Source organism: Schistocerca cancellata, chromosome 8, assembly GCF_023864275.1.
Source record: "Schistocerca cancellata isolate TAMUIC-IGC-003103 chromosome 8, iqSchCanc2.1, whole genome shotgun sequence".
Taxonomy (NCBI): Eukaryota; Metazoa; Arthropoda; class Insecta; order Orthoptera; family Acrididae; genus Schistocerca; species Schistocerca cancellata.
The window spans coordinates 587,570,315-587,589,958 of record NC_064633.1 but is presented as its reverse complement, the minus strand read 5'-3'; the positions used below and the strand labels follow the sequence as shown (position 1 = coordinate 587,589,958).

Below are 19,644 nucleotides of genomic sequence, written 5' to 3'. Positions count from 1 at the left end.
AGTTCTCGGAATAGAAAAAAAGTACTGACATCACTTAAACTTTTTTTTATTTTTCAATGTAGTCTCCTTGTAGATTAATGAACATGGTCCAATGATGTTCCAGTGCCTTGATCCCATCTCGAAAATAAGTTTCCTCCAGGCCTGCAAAACAGTTGTCAACTCCGACTATCAATTCTTCGTTTGAAGGGAATCTTCGTCTACCAAGAAAAATTTTCAGTTTCGGGAAGAGATGGAAATCTGAAGGAGTCATATCAGGTGAATACGGCAGGTGTGACAACAATTTATACCTTAGTCCATGCAGTTTGGCCATGGCAACAGCACATGTGTGCGAGTGCGCGTTGTCTTGATGGAAGATGCCTTTTGTCCTTGCTAAACCTGGCGTATCTTTTGTTGCAATTTGTCCCGGAGGTTAGCATAGTATTCTCCAGTAATTGTTTGCCCAGTATTGAGATAATCTACAAACAGAATCCCCTTCGCATCCCAGAACACTGATGCCATGACCTTTCCACCAAAGGAAATGTCTTTGCTTTCTTTGGTGGCGGAGAATCAGCACGTTTCCACTGCTTTGACCTTTGACTGTTGTCTGTCTCTGGGGTATAGTAGTGCACCCAAGTTTCATCTGTGGTCACAAACTGGCGCTAAAAATCTTGTTCACTTCTCCTAAAACAGGCCAAACATTGTTCCAATATATCCATCCTCATGCGTTTTTTATCCAGTGTCAAGAGTCGCGGTATCCATCTTGCAGATAATTTTTTCATTTCTAATTCTTCACTTAAGATGTGATATACCCTTTCAGATGACATCTAGCAAGTGTAAGCATTTCATGCACTTTCAATCGGTGATCCTCCGTGACCATTTTGTGCACCTTTGCAATGATTTCTGGATTAGTGACACATCTTGGCCAACCACTGCACAGATCACCATCTAAGCTCTACTGAACAAATTTAAAGTCATTTTTCCACTTGGCAACAGTTAAATATGAAGGAGCAGAGTCCCCTAGTGTATTCTGGAAATCTGCATGAATGTCCTTTGCTTTCATACCTTCCTTTACAAAGTACTTAATCACGGCTCAAATCTCGATTTTTTCCATCTTCACAAATCACTACGTCGGAACAACAATAGAGCAATGTCACCACCACAGATCTCTTCCAAGAGCACTGACTTGGCAAGTGTTTACAGGCAACAGTCCAATGAATATCACGTGAACAACTTGTTGCACTAGTGCTGACCTCTTGTGGTGATTCCGAGAACTTTTTAAACCACCTTCGTACTATTACAAAATAATTGAATAGCTTTCTAGTCTCTCTACAGTACTAGCATTCAAATAAGACTTTCTGATATGCACGGAATACAAGTGTCAACAGTCTTGTCATTCTACCTAATACCTGCATATTCCAACAGAAGACAGTTTTGTTTTCCACTGCAGTAAGTCTTTCAATGACGTGGATCACCAATGACTTACATCATTACCAAAAGATGCATTAAAGAGGCTAAACACATGTGTGAGCATCCTGTGAGACTGTGTAAATGGTGCACTGCAGTTGCCAGAATCAGAATATCTGCAGCACATAGCTTCAGAGTTCCACAATCACAAAGAGAGCACTCTCCATAATGCTCCCTGTACCTGCTCCATTGGCCTTAGATGACTGGGATTGTCACTATCTTCTGAAAATAGCCTGCATGAAAATGTAGTACACGCTTGATTACATTATATTACTTGAAATCCTCTTTCATTGAATTCTTGTTGAGGGGCTCTTCATAGATGTGGTACATGTCAGACTTTATTAATACCACATAGTGCTAAAAATAAAGTCTCTCATATGCACAACCCCTTCATCCAACTTGTAGGAGATGGGTAATAGCACAGAATAAAAGACTGGCTTTAGGGGTGAAGTACAGTGGGGACTCTGTGTGCCCTAAGATTGCTATGGTAGCTGTCAGGGCGTTAAAGGAACCTCGAAAAATGGCAGTTAATGGGTCTCTTGTGCAGACCTTGATGACAGCAACAAAGGAGAAGATTGACTTTGGGTCAGTGGAGCTGACGAAGGATACCTTAACCACTGCCTTATGGAGAAGAAGTATCTTCAAAGGACACGACAGTAAAACTTACCAGAAAATCATGCAAACCAGAAGGCATAGAGGTGGCAGTCCCACCAGAGGGGTTACGATGCAAATTGTATATAATCCTGACAGGGGACAACTTACCTTCTGGCAGTCCTCACAATAAAACCTCAGATCGCTAACAATAACCACCAGAGATGGAAGGAGGACAAGAACTTGGTATACAATATTGTCTTAAATTTGTTACATGAGATGTAAGGAGAATAATAAAAAAGACTGAGGATCTACAAAGAATACTGAGTGAAAGAGAGATAGATATTGCTTTAATAACCAAGACAAAAACATAGAACTGAACGGATCTAAACATCTAGGAGAATATTCCATTACATACACCGACATCCTATTCAGCAAGAGTAGTAAATAAATGAAAAACAGAAAAATAAGATACACTCACACACAAGCATGAACGAAAAGACAGTACATGTAAGATTTAAAGTAGAAAGAGTGTATCTACCTATAGTGTGCACCTACTCCTCAGAAGGAAGAAGAGAAAAGATACACAAAATTATAATGAAACACTGCAAGTAAAAGTAAATACTATTAAAAAAACCAATTACTTATGTAAATTGAAGGGGGAGGTGGGAGAAAGGAAAGGAAAGGGAAGGAAAGGAATTAATGATATCACTTGCATCAGGACTCCATGCAGAATCAGTGGCAATGAGCGAAAATGTGCGTGGGACTTGTACTTGAACCCCAGATCTCCTACTTACTGGGCAGTTGTGTTAACCATTGCATCACCTGGACACAGTGTTTGTTGCAAACGTGTGGACTATCTCGGCATGCTCCCTGGCCAACAACATTCACACCTAGCACCAGCTGCCAGCAATCGCTGTCCATGTCCACTATGTTCAATAATTTTAGATTCCTATTGGAGGTTGAGTTCACTGACACTGAAGATTGTGGCTTCATTGGCCTGCAAGGCAACACCACAGATTCATATAAAACAAACGTCATCATCAATGGTGGTGGCATGAATGGAAGTATGGGAAATAACCCAATAGATAACATCGTGGGAAATAATGGAGAAATATTATAAATAATGGGAAGTTCCTGAGAGATTTTTCATGCTTCAAATAACTTGCGTATTATGAATCAACTTTTTTCTTTTCTTTATTCAGTCTCCTACATCCCTTATTTAATTTGTTTGCTTTCACTTCCGTATCCAATAACCTCTAAGGCAGCTTTTCCTGTTATAGTTTCTGTCTCCTTTCACCATTATATTTATTCAGATGGTCCTTGTATAATTTTTTAATAGAGGTTTCTTTGAGCATGTTAAGTTCTCCATTGCTTTTGGTGATTACTTTTATTAGACTTTATTTTCATCCATCAGGCTTTAATGTTTACTTTTGTCATTAGCATACAGTGATCTGTATTTAGTTCTGCTTCTCTGTATGCTCTTACCTCTGTAAATGTTAAGGCTGGTTTCTGAATGCCAATAAAATAGTCTATTACTGATTACTACCCTCTCTCTCTCTGCCCCGGTTACTGTGCGTATCTTAAATGGCTACAAAAGAAGACAGCAGGAAGTAAAGATGAATACAAGAGCATAACAACAGGAATGAAGTTACTCTGCAGTTCAATTAAACAAGATAAATGGGACAGATTCATTTCACAAATAGTAAACAATATTCACAACAGATAAGAATTTGCATATAAACTTATGAAGTACTGGAATCCAGATGCAAAAGATAATATGAAACTGGCGTGATAAGCAACTTACAACAGCTAGATGACTATAAGAAGCTCTCAGCAGAAGAGTATAAAGCAAATGGAAACTTAGAAGAACACGTTTTAACATCTGAAGAGGAGGAAGAAGGAACTGTCCACAAAATAGAAATGACAGAATTACTCAATGACCCAGGTCAGTTTTTTTTTCTTTATATTGCCTGTTTCAGTTTCTTTATTTTAAATTTGGAATGTAAATTTTAAACTTTAATTTAAAGAATCGGCTGAACACTAAGAGTGTTCTACTGATAGTGCTGTGTGTTGGTGGAAAGTATTTTCCTTACTCATTCTGAGCAAGTACTAATGTGATTGCTTGTGTTACAAATTAAAAAAAAAAAGTTTTTGTGGATACATCCTGCTGCTTCCAATCCAGGAATCTCATTTCCAGCCTTGACTGGCTCTAATTTCAATTTCCTTTCACCTTGCATAAGGGAATTTCAAAACTAATTAACAAGTATTAATTTCATTAATTCAGTAAAATGTGATTCTCAACCACTGTGCACGAAAAATAAAATGTGTCAAGAATAAAGTAAAAACTGCTTGGAACATTATTAAACAACAAGGAAATGAAAATCACCGGCCAAATGAAACCGAGTCATGAGGAAATAGCGGTGACAGAAATGGTGACAAATTCAAGCAGCTGGCCACAAAATTCAATAATTATTTCCTCACAGGGGCAGTACATGTTGTAATCACAATAAAAGTAATGAATACAAACACATTAGATTTACTTCTGCAGACACTGCATGCATAAGAAGCAGGCATTAGTTTAAAAAGTATGATGTCTGGGAAATTACTAGATTTGCAACTGTAAAACATTTCCTGGGGCAGATATGGGCTTTGACCATGATTTATTGCTAGGGAATCACATATTAAAGCTGAATAAATTGCATAATGGAAAGAAATTAATGACCTGAATTAGCTGAAAAGTTGCAGAGGTTATTGAGAGTTTTGAAGGAAACATTGGACAAGTACTTACTGAAGCAATGAAAATGAATACAACAGAGCAGGAACAGCCAAGATGTAAGCTCATGGGCCATGTGCGGGGCATGAGTGCAACAGTGTTCAGCCTCGCTTCACATTCTCCCCCCCCCCCCCCCCCCCTCCTGCCATGCTGTCTGAGTGTGAAGAGGGGGAAGAGGAGAAAATTGGGAACATGTTGCACTTAAATGCGAGTCCAGTTGCACTGCATTCTACTTGGTTTTATGTTCCATATTTCTTAACAACTTCACAACAACATAGGTCACAAAGAAAACAAATTTTCAGTATTATTTAATTTTTGGTGCACTGAAGACATAATATAATTTTTATCTGGTAAAAAGTGTCAAAATAAGGACAGACACAGATAATTTCACAGAGTTTTGCACTCAAGTTGCCACATAATCATGACTTATGTAGTTTCATAACTTACAACAGGTCTTTCACACAAATGTAGCACTTTTGCAACCTCATTGTAGAGACTTGTATACTCTACCTGAGGAAAGCAATGTAGATAGCCTGGACATTTTTAATGTAAAAAGATTTGTCATTAAAACTGGTATTGCCTTGCAGGTTAACCAGTTACATCAGTACATGCACAGGGGCACTTTCAACTGAAACACACGGAAACAGATGTAAGATTGACAGTGTACTCAAAATCTTTATAAGACTATCCTTGTAATTCTTTCAGGGCCACAATGAATTCTTCAAACCTCACATTTTCTTTAATGCCAATGAACTTAGGGAAGTGAACTGTCTTTGTCAGAATGTGTCCCTTCTACAACATGATTTGCAGTGTCTGATTATGGGCAGTGTACAATCAAGTCTACTTAAAATGTGAAGTCTGTGATCCATTCCAGATGTTCTAATTTTTGTTCCTGCACTCCTTTTTCCTTCATAAATTAAATAATAGCAAGTTTTAAATTGAAAAATCATCCCAGGCAGGCCCCAACGTACTTTCCAGTAATATATGAAGTCTCCATACTCTTTGTTCAGTTCCATCGAAACTGCTTGCAACTGACAACTGAATAATGCATGCAACTTCAGAAATTTCACTATTTGTACCACTCATTTCTTCACATACTCCAGTCCTTCAAATTTAGCACTAGGTGCCTTTTTATGTACAGAACAATGAATCCTTTTTTGTCAACCATTTTCAGTTTTTGCTCTTTCATTGACAATTAATCTTTAAATTCTTTCTGCATGATATTGTAATAATGCTTCATAGCAAATATGCAATATCTGTTACATATGCGAACTCATAATTCTCATCCCTCACTTCTGTCATTCCCATCCATTTTAAATGACTGCAACGATAGATCATTAGACTGCCTCTTTATTTTGTGCAAACAACCACTGAATCTGTGACTGTGGTTCATACTACGAATAAACAGCAGAAGTTAAACAGCACAATTCTGCCAAATTCAGAGAGTTGTGCCAGCCGGAAAACGTTTCACCGCAATGCTAAATGAAATGTTGCACTATTCCATGTACTTCTGAGTCGGACCAAGCAAAGCTGAGTGAGAGGTCAGCCCCTGGCCTACCCACAACCAGCACACCCTGCATGCATGAAATCTGGTATGCCATGGCTGGCCCTGCAATAGAGGATAAATGAGTGGTTCTGAAAGATGAAACAGTGACTGAAGCAGAGGATCAACAAGGAAAAATACACAAAATCCAGTAGAAATCCTTCGATAACAGATGAGATACTGTATTTAACTGACAAAAGAAGAAAGTACAAAAAAAGTTCAACAGATGAAACAGACAAAAAGGAATATATACATCTTTAAAAATGTATACAGATAGTGAAAAATGGCAAAGCAGGAACTGCAAGAGGAGAAATACATAACTGTAGCAGCATGCATGGTTATGAGAAATATAGATATCATGTACTGCAAATTTAAGAGAAACAGTTGTATGTATCTTAAGAACTAAGATGGCAAGGAAGTACTAAGGAAAGATTGGATTGGATTGGATTGTTTGGGGGAAGAGACAAAACAGCGAGGTCATCGGTCTCATCGGATTAGGGAAGGACGGGGAAGGAAGTCGGCCGTGCCCTTTCAAAGGGACCATCCCGGCATTTGCCTGGAGCGATTTAGGGAAATCACAGAAAACCTAAATCAGGATGGACGGATGCGGACTAAGGAAAGAATGGAAGGCTGGAAGGTGGAGAGAATATACAGAAAGGCTACAAAAAAGGAAGAAGCTTGAAGACAATATTATAAAAAGGAAGAGGAAGTGGATGAAAATAAGAAGGCAGATGCGAAGCTAAAGAAGTACACAACATACTGAAATTGTTGTATTCCATCCTGGATTTTCCATTGTTTGACAACATACTAAAAGACGGAAGTAAATATAAGACTCCTGGAGCAGATGACAGTCCCACAGAATTGTTAAATATCCAGAAGCACAACCATGTCAAAATTATTCCACCGGATAAAAACGATATGGGAGACAGGCAATATACTCCCAGACTTCAAGAAGAAAATAAATAACCCCAACACCAAAGACAGGTGTGAATATTATTGAACTATCAGTCTGCTAAGTCATGGCTGAAAAATGTTAACTCATATTATTCACAGAAGAAGAATGAAAAAAACTGGTAGAAGTTGACCTAAAGGAAGATTAGTATGGATTCTGGGGAAATGTAGGAATGTGTGAAACAGTACAGACCTGACAGCTTATCCTAAAAGACAAGTTAAGGAAAGGCAAACTTACATTTATATCTGTTGTAGATTTGGTGAAAGCTTTTGACAATAGTGATTGCAACTTGCTCTTTGAAATTCAAAAGTAGTAGGAGTAAAATATAGGGAGCAAAAGGTTATACACAACTTATACAGAAAGCAGATGGCAATTGTAAGAGTCAAGGGGCCTGGAAATGAAGCAGTGGTTGAGAAAGGGATTCAGACAGAGTTGTAGCTCACCCCTGATGTTATTCACTCTGTACATTGAGCAAGCAGTAAAGAAAACCAAAGAAAAATTTGGAGAAGGAATTAAAGGTCAGGGAGCACAAATAAAGACTGGGGGTTGCAGATGATGTTGCAATTCTGTCAAAGATAGCAAATAACCTGGAAGATCAGTTAAACAGAATGGACCATGTCTTGAAAGTAGGGTATAAGATGAATGTCAACATAGGCAAAACAAGGGAAACAGAACATAGCCAAATTAAATCAGGCAATGCTGAAGGAATTCTACTACGAAATGAAACACTGAAAGTAGCAGAGGAGTTTTGTTATGTGGGCTGTAAAATAACTGATGGCCGAAGCAGAGAGGAATGGTAAGAAAAACATTTCTGATGAAAAGAAATTTGTTAACATCAAATACAGATTTAAGGGTTAAGAAGTCTTTTCAAAAGGTACTTGTCTAGAGTGTAGCCTCGTATGGAACTGAAATGTGGATGATAAACCAGTTCAGACAAGAAAAGAATAGAAGCTTTTGAAATGTAGTACTACAAAAGAATGCTGAAGATTAGGTGGGTAGATCATGTAACTAATGAAGATGTACTGACTATAATTGGGGAGAAAATAAATTTGTGACAAAAACTGATTAGAAGAAGGGATCAGTTGATAGGGGACATCCTGTGACATCAAGTGATCATTACTTTAATACTGGAGGGAATTGGTGAGAAGGGGGTGGGGAAGGGGATTAGTAGAGGGAGACCAAGAGATGAGTGCAGTAAATATGTTCAAAAGAATGTAGTTTGCAGCAGTTATTCGGAGATGAAGAGGTTTTCACAGGATACAGCAGTGAGGAGAGCTGCATCAAACCAGTCTTCAGACTGAAGACCATAGCAGCAACAATAATGAGATCTTGCCAAAGCCTTTGCTTGTGTAGTACACAACTTGACCAATTAATAATGGTTTCCATCTTGCACAGATGTAATCTTACATAAAACACAGATAGCTGACGTGCAGACATGAAATTAAACTGTGAATGGCCATCACTACAGGGTCTATTGTTTCTTAACCTCAGTAAATGACCTTCACATGAATTTGAAGGGGAGTTCAAAAACTGTAATATTTCCTGATGACACAGTGATTATAAGGAGCCCAACCCCAACCACATCAGATAAATCCCAGTGGTAACTAAACAGACATACAACTGGCTTACAGCAAGCAATTAAATCTTAATCTCACAACAATGTGTATTATTCATTTTAAATCAAGCAAAAAAAAAAAAAAAAAAATTGCTACTTCCAGAAATAGACACTTATGATCATACATTGGATGAAACACTGTGTGAAATTTCTTGGGGTGTGACTGGATAATAAGTTAAAACCAAGTCAAGACATATATAAAATAAGTAACAATCTCAATTCACCTTATTTTATACTTAGAAGTCTCTCTCATTGTGCTGACCTAAAGAAAAAGAGCATTTAACTTTTTTTTTTTTTTTTTTTTTTTTTGCTGTTGTCTTGTGGAATTACATTCTGGAACACTTCACCTAAAGTAAATAAAGCACTTATACAGCAGAAGTGAGCGGAAAGAATATTGTTATCAGTAGACAACTGCACATCTCAAAGAGGTCTCTTAGGAATTTTGCAATTCTTAGACTCACTTCTTAGTTTTGTTGTGGATAACAAAAATCATTTTCACCTTAGCTGAATTGTGATCTACAAGATCACAACACAAGACACAAGAACAGACTTCATACAGACTTGATCTCCTTGCCTGTGCCTCAGAATGGAGTTACGTACTCTGGTGCAAATGTATTCAACAAGCTGCCATCCGATATAAAAAAAGAAACTGAGAATTCCACACAATTCAAAAAGAAATTGAATCATACCTAACTAGTTACTCTTCCTACAAATTATCTCTACCTCCAGATTCTAGAATTGGAAAGTCCTGTTCGAAACAGGGAAACTAGTAATGCATTGTAAACAGGATTATTATTATTATTATTATTATTATTATTATTATTATTATTATTATTCAAATTTGGGCAACTCAAAACCACATGAAATAGAAGATCATGACATCATATTCTTTCCCTTTTTTTGGCTTTTCAACACACACACACACACACACACACACACACACACACACACACACACACACAAAACAACTTGTACATGATAAGCATGTATACAAAATAATTGTGATGTGACTATAAAAGACTCATTCTGCATCATTATTATTTATAGAGCAAATGATCCATGGAACATGAAACTAACTATCTAGCTAACTCTTTTCTTTTGTTCTCTTCTTTCTTCTGCCCTTGTCCCTCCTCTCTTCTTCTTGTTTTTTCTTCTGGAAACACTTGACTTTCTGTACCTTTTCTCAAAATTCATGTCTGTTTTCTGCATCTTTGTTTGTTATTCCCAAAACCTGTAGGTCTTTCTTAACTTCTATAAACCACAAAATTTATGGATTTTTGTCAAATAAGTTGAATTTTTTTATCTGTTCTTTTTAAGTGGTCATAAAATGTAATCATCTGCTTTCTCATTGCAGCTATTATATTCTCACTTTTTTTTTCCCCCTTGTTGCTTTTCAGTTTCCAAATCCCTTTTCCATACTTTATCCCCAATTTTTTAAAATTATTCTTCTTTCTTTCCTTCTTCTTGAAATTATTTATTTGTTTGGCTGTGTGTATGGTGAGGCATTTTGATCATAAAGACACCTGCTTTTAATCACAGTATGAATACCTCTCTATGAATAGATCAGAATGGTTTATTGCATGTGTTCTTTGTTATGTGGGATGCCATTTACATTTTTATAATCTGTTTATGTTTGCTGCTTTGTCCAGAGAATCTGGTGGATTATTTCTACCAAGTATTCAATTCTGAAACTTCTGATATTGTTCCATTCTTTGGTTCCACATATTTTTGTGCAGCTCCCACATTGGCCATGTGTTGTTTTTCCAAAGAAAATTTGTAATCCAGCTTTTGCTGCTACCTCTTGGAGAGTGTTTACCTGTTTCATTGCATCTTGTAGCTCCCATAATGGGAAGGTTGCCTCAACTTTCATTTGTCCTGAAGAATATATCCAAACTATGTTAAAATTCTACAAACTGTTTCTTGTCTGTAACCAGCCCACCTGTACCAGTACATTCATACATCAAGTTTTGGCGAAACACCAGAAGTATGACAAGAAATTTGACACTGCCATGGTCAAGATAACAGGAACTAAGTGACTTTCAGCGAAAGACAGCCAAGATTTACAGAATTATATGGACTGCACCATCAAATATGGCATACAAAACATAAAATAAAACAGCAATTACAACAAATATTATTCTCATAAAAAAAAGTGAAGCAACTGTCAACCTGATAGTCTCTTTCAACTCCACAATGCTTTAATATTCCTTATGGCAGGATAAGTCGCAGCCGTCCATCAAATCCTTTCACCATGCACGCCATGAGAGAATCCCTAGTCCTGTAGTTCAGATAGCAAAGTTAGAAATATCAGTGACCATGAAAGTTTAAGTTGACTGTGGAGGTGAGATCAGACAGATTGATTACTAAGGTGTTTTCTTGTGAAAAGCAGAACTGGGTACGAGTCCTCATCTACATTTTCGATTGTCAAAACATATTCTTTATAACAAGCAGGAAGTTTTTAAACAACTGGTTGCAGACAATGATGCACCAAAGCCACTTTCATTGGGTGCTTTGGAGCCAGTAACTTTGTGACAACTATAGGATGGTTGAGTTAGTGGATCTTTGAGAAAATGTGGAAGATTGAATAAATGGGATGGGTAGGGTAAGCAGCTCCATGGACTCAGGTAGGAGTCATCTCATCTTAGGCTTGCCTATTACCCTCTCTGCCAGCTTTTCAAACCCTATTCAGTATCAATAAGACCTTTCCTTCCTTTCATCCTGTCTGGGTAAGTCTCCCTTGACTCATGGTTGATTGTAGACAATTTCTGTATACTTATGCTGCAACTGTCTGTTTTCCGCCATCCCTTCTCTCTCTTGAGCAAAAACTGGAGTTCTTGATTCTGAAAGCTATCAATTTTGCAATACAATACCTATTTATACATATACCACAGACGAGAACAGTTATAGTGTCTGAACTAATACTTATCATAAAACCCATGCATGTGAAGATGCAGCCTTCTTGGGATTAATGTGACCAATAATAGCAAATGTCAAACAAATATATACATACCAACATATTCATCCATGTTGAAAGTCTTCACATATTTGAAGGATATTTTTCCAGCTTTGTGATATTCTATAAGCTTTTTGTACATGCCCAGTGGTGTTCCACCTAAAAATTAAAATTCTTTATGAATGGAGTGTTTTTCTCATTAACATATATACAATCTACCATCTAAAATGTGCAACTAGCATGAAAACAATTTCTATATTCTTTTTTTAAATTATTTATTTTAAAAAAACATATCTGAAGAGAGCACAAAAATAGCTCCCTTATCATTGAAGTTCTCTGTTCTGCAGCTGTGGAATATATCAATAGCAGTAACTGCAAATAGAAAACTGCTACTGACAACTACTCATGTGCAGATGGCAGCATAAATAAATTTTCCAAATCAAAATTTGACAAACATATTGTTTCACCTAGCAGCAGTGAGAGCCAGTTTAAATATACCTAAGACAAACTGGTGTAAACTCTAGAATAAGAACAATGTTTGCCATAAAAAATGAAGTTTACTTCAAGAAGAAAATCATTAGAAATCCAATAGTAAAACTAATACAATTATAAAGCATTTAAAATCCTAACAAATATGATCATATAAAGAAAATGCCATGTAACATGACAGACAATTAGCAGATTAAGTGAAACAGAAAATCATAAGGGATGTTATAAAAAAATGAAACAAAGCAAGTATGACATCGCAAAAATTCCACAGTATTGAAAATCACAAAATTATAAACATTAATCATTTCTTCCAGTTACAATTCTTGTAATCTTGATGGACATATTGATGCATCAATCAATAAAATGAGATGTTAGTTGCAACAAGGAAGGCTACATCTGCCAATGTCAAGTCATGTAGAAAAATGCCTGTGGCAGATTTGAGGGCTGCTGCTGTCCCACCACAGCATCATTTGCCACAAACAGATGATGTTTTCAGCAAGGTCTCCAACGTACCTAACAATGCCGACCCTGCACTATGGGGGTTTCTTCTGGACTACGATTTGGACATTGCTACTTACAGTTGTCGTTTAGCTACCACATGTATTTAGCTGTCTGCCTAATTCAACTGACATACGGGTACACTGAGAGTGTGGTTCATATATGATTGCTTCCCCATCAAACCCACAAACTTTGTTCTCCTGCACTAACGTGGGTAGTCTTCAGCGTGCTTCCAGAGTATTGCATTGGCATAGAGGTATCCACCTACAGAAGTTCCCTGTTAAGTATATTTTCAAAAGAACTGTTATCTGCTGTGATTTATTTGTACATAATTTGTTCCTGGTGAACTCTGTGCTGCTGAAAAATTACACTCACAACCATAAGAATGGCTAATATTGTGTGCAGACTTGGTCCACCACATATTGTTGAGAATTGCTCAATGTAACTGAAGATCAAGTCCAATACAAAAGTGTATCCAGGATTTGTGTGTAATAAACGTGGTCGAGTGGTGTAACAGGCAGTGATTGAATTCACAGATTCCAATAACAGCTCTCAGCTTCAAGGACAAAAGTCCACACTTGAGCACAACCACAAAGTCCATCCTGACCATGCTTAATGGGTGCCCACTATGACGAAGTCAACAACTGTCAGAAGTGGTGGTGGGCCAGGAGGTACTGTAAGCAATCAGTGGCACTGTACCACGAGGCTGCAAACTCGTGGCTATAGAGACACAGGCCCAAAGGCAGGGACAGCAGACGGACGTCCAGCAGCTGATGATCCTGGCAAACAGGCGAGATGGCAGGCACTGACCCCATCTGGAGTCTTGAGTATAGCTCCGGAAACTGGCAGTCAGTCCGGAGCCTGGACAGTGACTCACTGTTGAGGGGTGAGCGCCAACCCGAGTACCCATCGGCAAAGGAATACCGGCACAGTGCCACGCCGAAGTGTGACCGTGCAGAAGCAAATATGTGCCCACAACTGCAGTGCCATTTACCGTGACCTGCAGACCATGTATCGGCATGGCTCATTCCCCCAGCACTATACTATGATGGTTTGCAAGAGCAATTTATAAGCAATCTCTTTTGTAGGCTGATAGTTTTTCCCCAGTATTATACCAATAAATCAAAGTTTTCCACCTGATTTACTTACACTTCTGGGTCTCCTAAAGCTGTCATTATATAGACTGAACAGAGTGTCACCTAATATATAAAAAAAACTCTTGTGTGCACCCCACAGTGTGCACAGCTAAATGGGTTGCACTCTCTGATGTGTAGTGCATACCCGGCCCATTTAGGGGGACCCCACAGTTCTCAAAATTACAATGCAACTTTCAGAAGTTGCAGCCCAGCTTTTAGCAAAACTTTCAAAGTCTCTGGTTCAGTCCTTCCACTCAACTCAAAACCAAGGGCCCACAACCAGTTCTGGGGACAATGCTGCATATAGTGAGCCTAGTTGAAACACTCTGCACAAGCCTTGTCTTCTCAACCTTCTCTGCCAGTCACTGGAATGATTCAAGTATGACCTTGGAGCCCAACAACAGGCCTGTTTGTTCCAACCGACACCACAATCTGGTGGAAAAACCTCTTCAATGTGTTGAATGAACTCCTTGGCATACACAGTGAGTGTACTTGGTGTTCCTTTCCATCCCTTGCTGCCATTTCCCTTAGAGGTACCATTATTTTCATACATCTGAACTGCTGATGATTACTAGAACCCTTACCCTCTTGTGTTTGTCTCCTCTTGACACAGAGCAAAGGATGTTTCCGAACAGGTGAAGGGAGTGCCATTGGCTGAATTTTACTATTAAAAGTAGTATTTATATTTTTTGAACTTATAAGTTGTTTCAGCATTAACACAGTGTTTACAAAACTGTTTCAAACTATGAAACTATGAGTAAATATTCATAATGTGCAACAAGCACGAGTTATACCTAGCTTTCAGAAATGTTCATTGTTTTTTCAGGGAGGAAAAAGGGATAGGTTCAAAGGTTAGAAAGGAGAAGCAGGCCACTCGGAGCTAGAGGTAGGGGGTGGGGACTTTCAACATGGGGTCTGTGTAAGCTGCCTCTCACTTCCAGCCTTCCTCAACATATCCCTCTGCCCCCTGAGAAAGGAACTAACAGTTCTGGAAGCTAGGATTTTTTTTTTTTTTGTGCTTTTAAATGCACCTGTCACAGTACTTGGAGTAACAGAAAATAAATAATTTAATATCTTGTGAAAAAATGTACACATTTTTTACAGCTGCTCAAATGTTTTTGTGCATTGTGATATTCTAGATTTGCAAGATGAAATAAATAAATAGAAATGGCAACTAATCTCACTACAAATCTTGAATATAAACATAACATTTTTCCAGTAGTGATTTTAGAAGTTACAGACTAAGTCAAAATGCTGTTTGCATATGATAAAAGTGTGTCAATGATTAGAAACAGAGTTTATTGCAATGATTAAATATATCCATTTAAAAAATTAAAAATGCTGATGGGTGCAAGATAAAAATTGAGATGGATGTGTTAGTTATAGTCTCAAAAATTTCATTAACAACACGCACTTTTGGATAAATGACAGACACCAATTGACAGTACAGCATTATCTGGATGTATGGCTCAGGTTTCTATACCTGAAATGGCTAACAGTTTAAGATAATGTTATAGTAGGTGCCGAGTGTAGAACAATGAAATTACTGACAATGTCCACTGCCCCATCTGACTGAGTGGGATTGTGGATGACAGGGCACTGTGCCACAGAGCAGGAGACAGGGCTATTCTACTTTTTCTTATACCACTCCTGACATCAATCTTTTTTCTTGTCTTATTCTTTTTGTTAATAGTACATATACAATAGTTACTCAAAATACCCAATTTCTTATTTAAATAGGGATTATCAAAACATTCATTCGATAGGTTCTCAAGCACTGGCGATAATATTGTAGTTCACCTGAGGACATCCAAACCATGCAAAGTTGAAACTTTTGATGAGCAAAGAGTTTTTTTGTTTCCATATTGGTATAACTCATTTGAAAGCCCTCATTCTCCTCTTTTCAACAAACATTTTACTTTTTCCAGAAGCTTTATGTGTCTTAAAATGTCACTGCTTCCAAAATTCAGCACCACCATTTTATAGCCCTGAATTTTCTGGTTGGTTACAAAAATGCAAATTTTCACTAAAATAACTTGTCAGTTTAATACCTATTCTAATTAGAAAATTTCACTTTCTCAATACTTTTTGGTGAGCTTTGAGAATTCCTGTGTAAATTAAAATCATCCTCATTACAGTGTTATTAGTTAAACTTATGTCACTACCTGCTTTACTGTATGATTACAGCTTTACTGTTTGATTAAATGATGATGGCGTCCTCTTGGGTAAAATATTCCGGAGGTAAAATAGTCCCCCATTCGGATCTCCGGGCGGGGACTACTCGGGATGTTGTTATCAGAAGAAAGAAAACTGGCGTCCTACGGATCGGAGTGTGGAATGTCAGATCCCTTAATCGGGCAGGTAGATTAGAAAATTTAAAAAGGGAAATGGATAGGTTAAAGTTAGATATAGTGGCAATTAGTGAAGTTCGGTGGCAGGAGGAACAAGACTTCTGGTCAGGTGACTACAGGGTTATAAACACAAAGTCAAATAGAGGTAATGCAGGAGTAGATTTAATAATGAATAGGAAAATAGGAGTGCGGGTAAGCTACTACAAACAGCATAGTGAACGCATTATTGTGGCCAAGATAGACACGAAGCCCACGCCTAATACAGTAGTACAAGTTCATATGCCAACTAGCTCTGCAGATGAAGAAGTTGATGAAATGTATGATGAGATAAAAGAAATTATTCAGATAGTGAAGGGAAACGAAAATTTAATAGTCATGGGTGACTGGAATTCGAGTGTAGGAAAAGGGAAAGAAGGAAACGTAGTAGGTGAATATGGATTGGGGCTAAGAAATGAAAGAGGAAGCCGCCTAGTAGAATTTTGCACAGAGCACAACTTAATTATAGCTAACACTTGGTTTAAGAATCATGATAGAAGGTTGTATACATGGAAGAACCCTGGAGATACTAAAAGGTATCATATAGATTATATAATGGTAAGACAGAGATTTAGGAACCAGGTTTTAAATTGTAAGACATTTCCAGGGGCAGATGTGGACTCTGACCACAATCTATTGGTTATGACCTGTAGATTAAAACTGAAGAAACTGCAAAAAGGTGGGAATTTAAGGAGATGGGACCTGGATAAACTGGAAGAACCAGAGGTTGTACAGAGTTTTAGGGAGAGCATAAGGGAACAATTGACAGCAATGGGGGAAAGAAATACAGTAGAAGAAGAATGGGTAGCTTTGAGGGATGAAGTAGTGAAGGCAGCAGAGGATCAAGTAGGTAAAAAGACCAGGGCTCTTAGAAATCCTTGGGTAACAGAAGAAATATTGAATTTAATTGATGAAAGGAGAAAATATAAAAATGCAGTTAATGAAGCAGGCAAAAAGGAATACAAACGTCTCAAAAATGAGATCGACAGGAAGTGCAAAATGGCTAAGCAGGGATGGCTAGAGGACAAATGTAAGGATGTAGGGGCTTATCTCACTAGGGGTAAGATAGATACTGCCTACAGGAAAATTAAAGAGACCTTTGGAGATAAGAGAACCACTTGTATGAACATCAAGAGCTCAGATGGAAACCCAGTTCTAAGCAAAGAAGGGAAAGCAGAAAGGTGGAAGGAGTATATAGAGGGTCTATACAAGGGCGATGTAATTGAGGACAATATTATGGAAATGGAAGAGGATGTAGATGAAGATGAAATGGGAGATACGATACTGCGTGAAGAGTTTGACAGAGCACTGAAAGACCTGAGTCGAAACAAGGCCCCCGGAGTAGACAACATTCCATTGGAACTACTAACGGCCTTGGGAGAGCCAGTCCTGACAAAACTCTACCATCTGGTGAGCAGGATGTATGAAACAGGCGAAATACCCTCAGACTTCAAGAAGAATATAATAATTCCAATCCCAAAGAAAGCAGGTGTTGACAGATGTGAAAATTACCGAACAATCAGTTTAATAAGCCACAGCTGCAAAATACTAACACGAATTATTTACAGACGAATGGAAAAACTAGTAGAAGCCGACCTCGGGGAAGAACCATTTTCTTGATCCTCCTGAAATAACGTGTTACGACTTGACACTATATATTGTACATATGATGGAGACTTATTGATGTGTATTTGCATAAGGTATGTTGTATATATCCATTTCGTTACAATATGTTCCTCATATTATTAGATGTGACCTGATTGTGCTTGTAATTTGCAATCTCTATGATTTACAGATCTGATGACAAAAACTCAGATTTGCTGGAACCAGTCATCATATTTAAAATTATAATTGGTGACCTTGAATGTTGAACTTTTTACTTCTATATTTCATTCATATAACTCTAGAATGCCCTCGTACTTGAGTGATGTCAAGAATATATAGGGTACTATTACACTTTCTCAGCTGAAAAACAATCAAATGAATGGATTGTAAATTGCAAAACCATGCAGAAAAACTCAATGCTGCAGCACATTGGTAGCTCCAGGACACTGTATTCAACTGCAACAATATACCCATGCATTTTTAGTTAGATCATAAGGAAGGTATTAAGGACATTGTCTGGAAGCTCAGCTACATTTTCCATCTTGTTTATGTGGTTGTTGACACTCAATGCCTCAACTATACAGTGAAAGGTTACCTCAAACTCACAATATCTGTATTACACTCCGGATTTCGATGTATTATACTGATTAGATTTTTAAAAAAATCACAGAAAATTCAGTTACTCAGGAAGACAAATTATGCAAAGTACAATGTACAGTATTGTGGCATAGAGCATCATCAAAAGTAGGCAGAAAAAAGTGCTCAATAAGTATGCTGTGTCTCCAGCAGATAAGGTACACAATGCTATCTTTAGAGAATGCCTCACACCAACAGTGTGGCACCTCAAACATGCACTGGTGCACAAAATTTAAGGATAAAAGTATCTTTTGCATGTTGTGTCACTACCACGTAACATAGCTCAGTGAAACTTGTACCATATATAGAAAGCTCTGCTAGAGCATAGTACAGAAGATAACCACCCAAAGAAATACACAATGAGCCAAACTGAAGTGACATTTTTATTCAACGACAATAATTGTAATACCGTCACCACAATTTAGGATGGGCTCCTGGACATTAGACAATTCAGGACATGGTTTGCCTCCTGCTAACTTTATGTTGGGCGCCTACCTTTGGTGAATACAAAATACGAAAAAGTACCTGTTGGAAGACCCAGAACAAAGTATCTTTCTGGACCCGGTTTGAAGTCATTTATTCTTTTCATCACATATCTGGCTGACCATTCTGCCACCTTATCTGCAGTCTCCAGGATAACAAGCCGCATGGCGTTCTTTCACCTGTTACGAAAATAGAGAAATATCGTTAATAAATGTCTCAACAAGGAAAACATTCCTCTGTTTTACTCAAAGTATACAACTAATTTAAAATTAAAAAGGTGGAAGTCTCAGATGGTTGGTTGGTTGGTTGGTTTCCAAGGGAATAAACAGCAGGCTCATCAGTCCCACATTCATGAGACAACCCATATGAAGTTAGTGCATTCTGACAGAAATTCACTAAAATGTGATAGTATCTACGAGTGGTTAAACTGACGTAATGAAAGCAATATTGACCCCATAGATGAGAAATAGTTGTAGAAGAGGTAAAAGTACATGGGGTGGGGGGGGGGGGGGGAGGGAGGGGAGGGCACGCTGCAGG

At 37.9% G+C, this 19,644-nt stretch overlaps 1 protein-coding gene across 3 annotated transcripts in view; it reads right to left on the bottom strand.

Moving 5' to 3' along the window:
* Positions 1 to 19,644, bottom strand: part of LOC126094776 (glucosamine-6-phosphate isomerase) — a 126,531-nt gene that overhangs the window by 94,427 nt on the left and 12,460 nt on the right. For all 3 annotated transcript variants that reach the window (XM_049909330.1, XM_049909332.1, XM_049909331.1), the window contains exons 2-3: positions 19,150 to 19,286; positions 11,931 to 12,032 (exon numbers count right to left, since the gene is read on the bottom strand). In XM_049909330.1, the coding sequence (XP_049765287.1) occupies positions 11,931 to 12,032; positions 19,150 to 19,273 (226 nt within the window). In that variant the 5' untranslated portion in view covers positions 19,274 to 19,286. The remainder of the gene's footprint in view (positions 1 to 11,930; positions 12,033 to 19,149; positions 19,287 to 19,644) is intronic.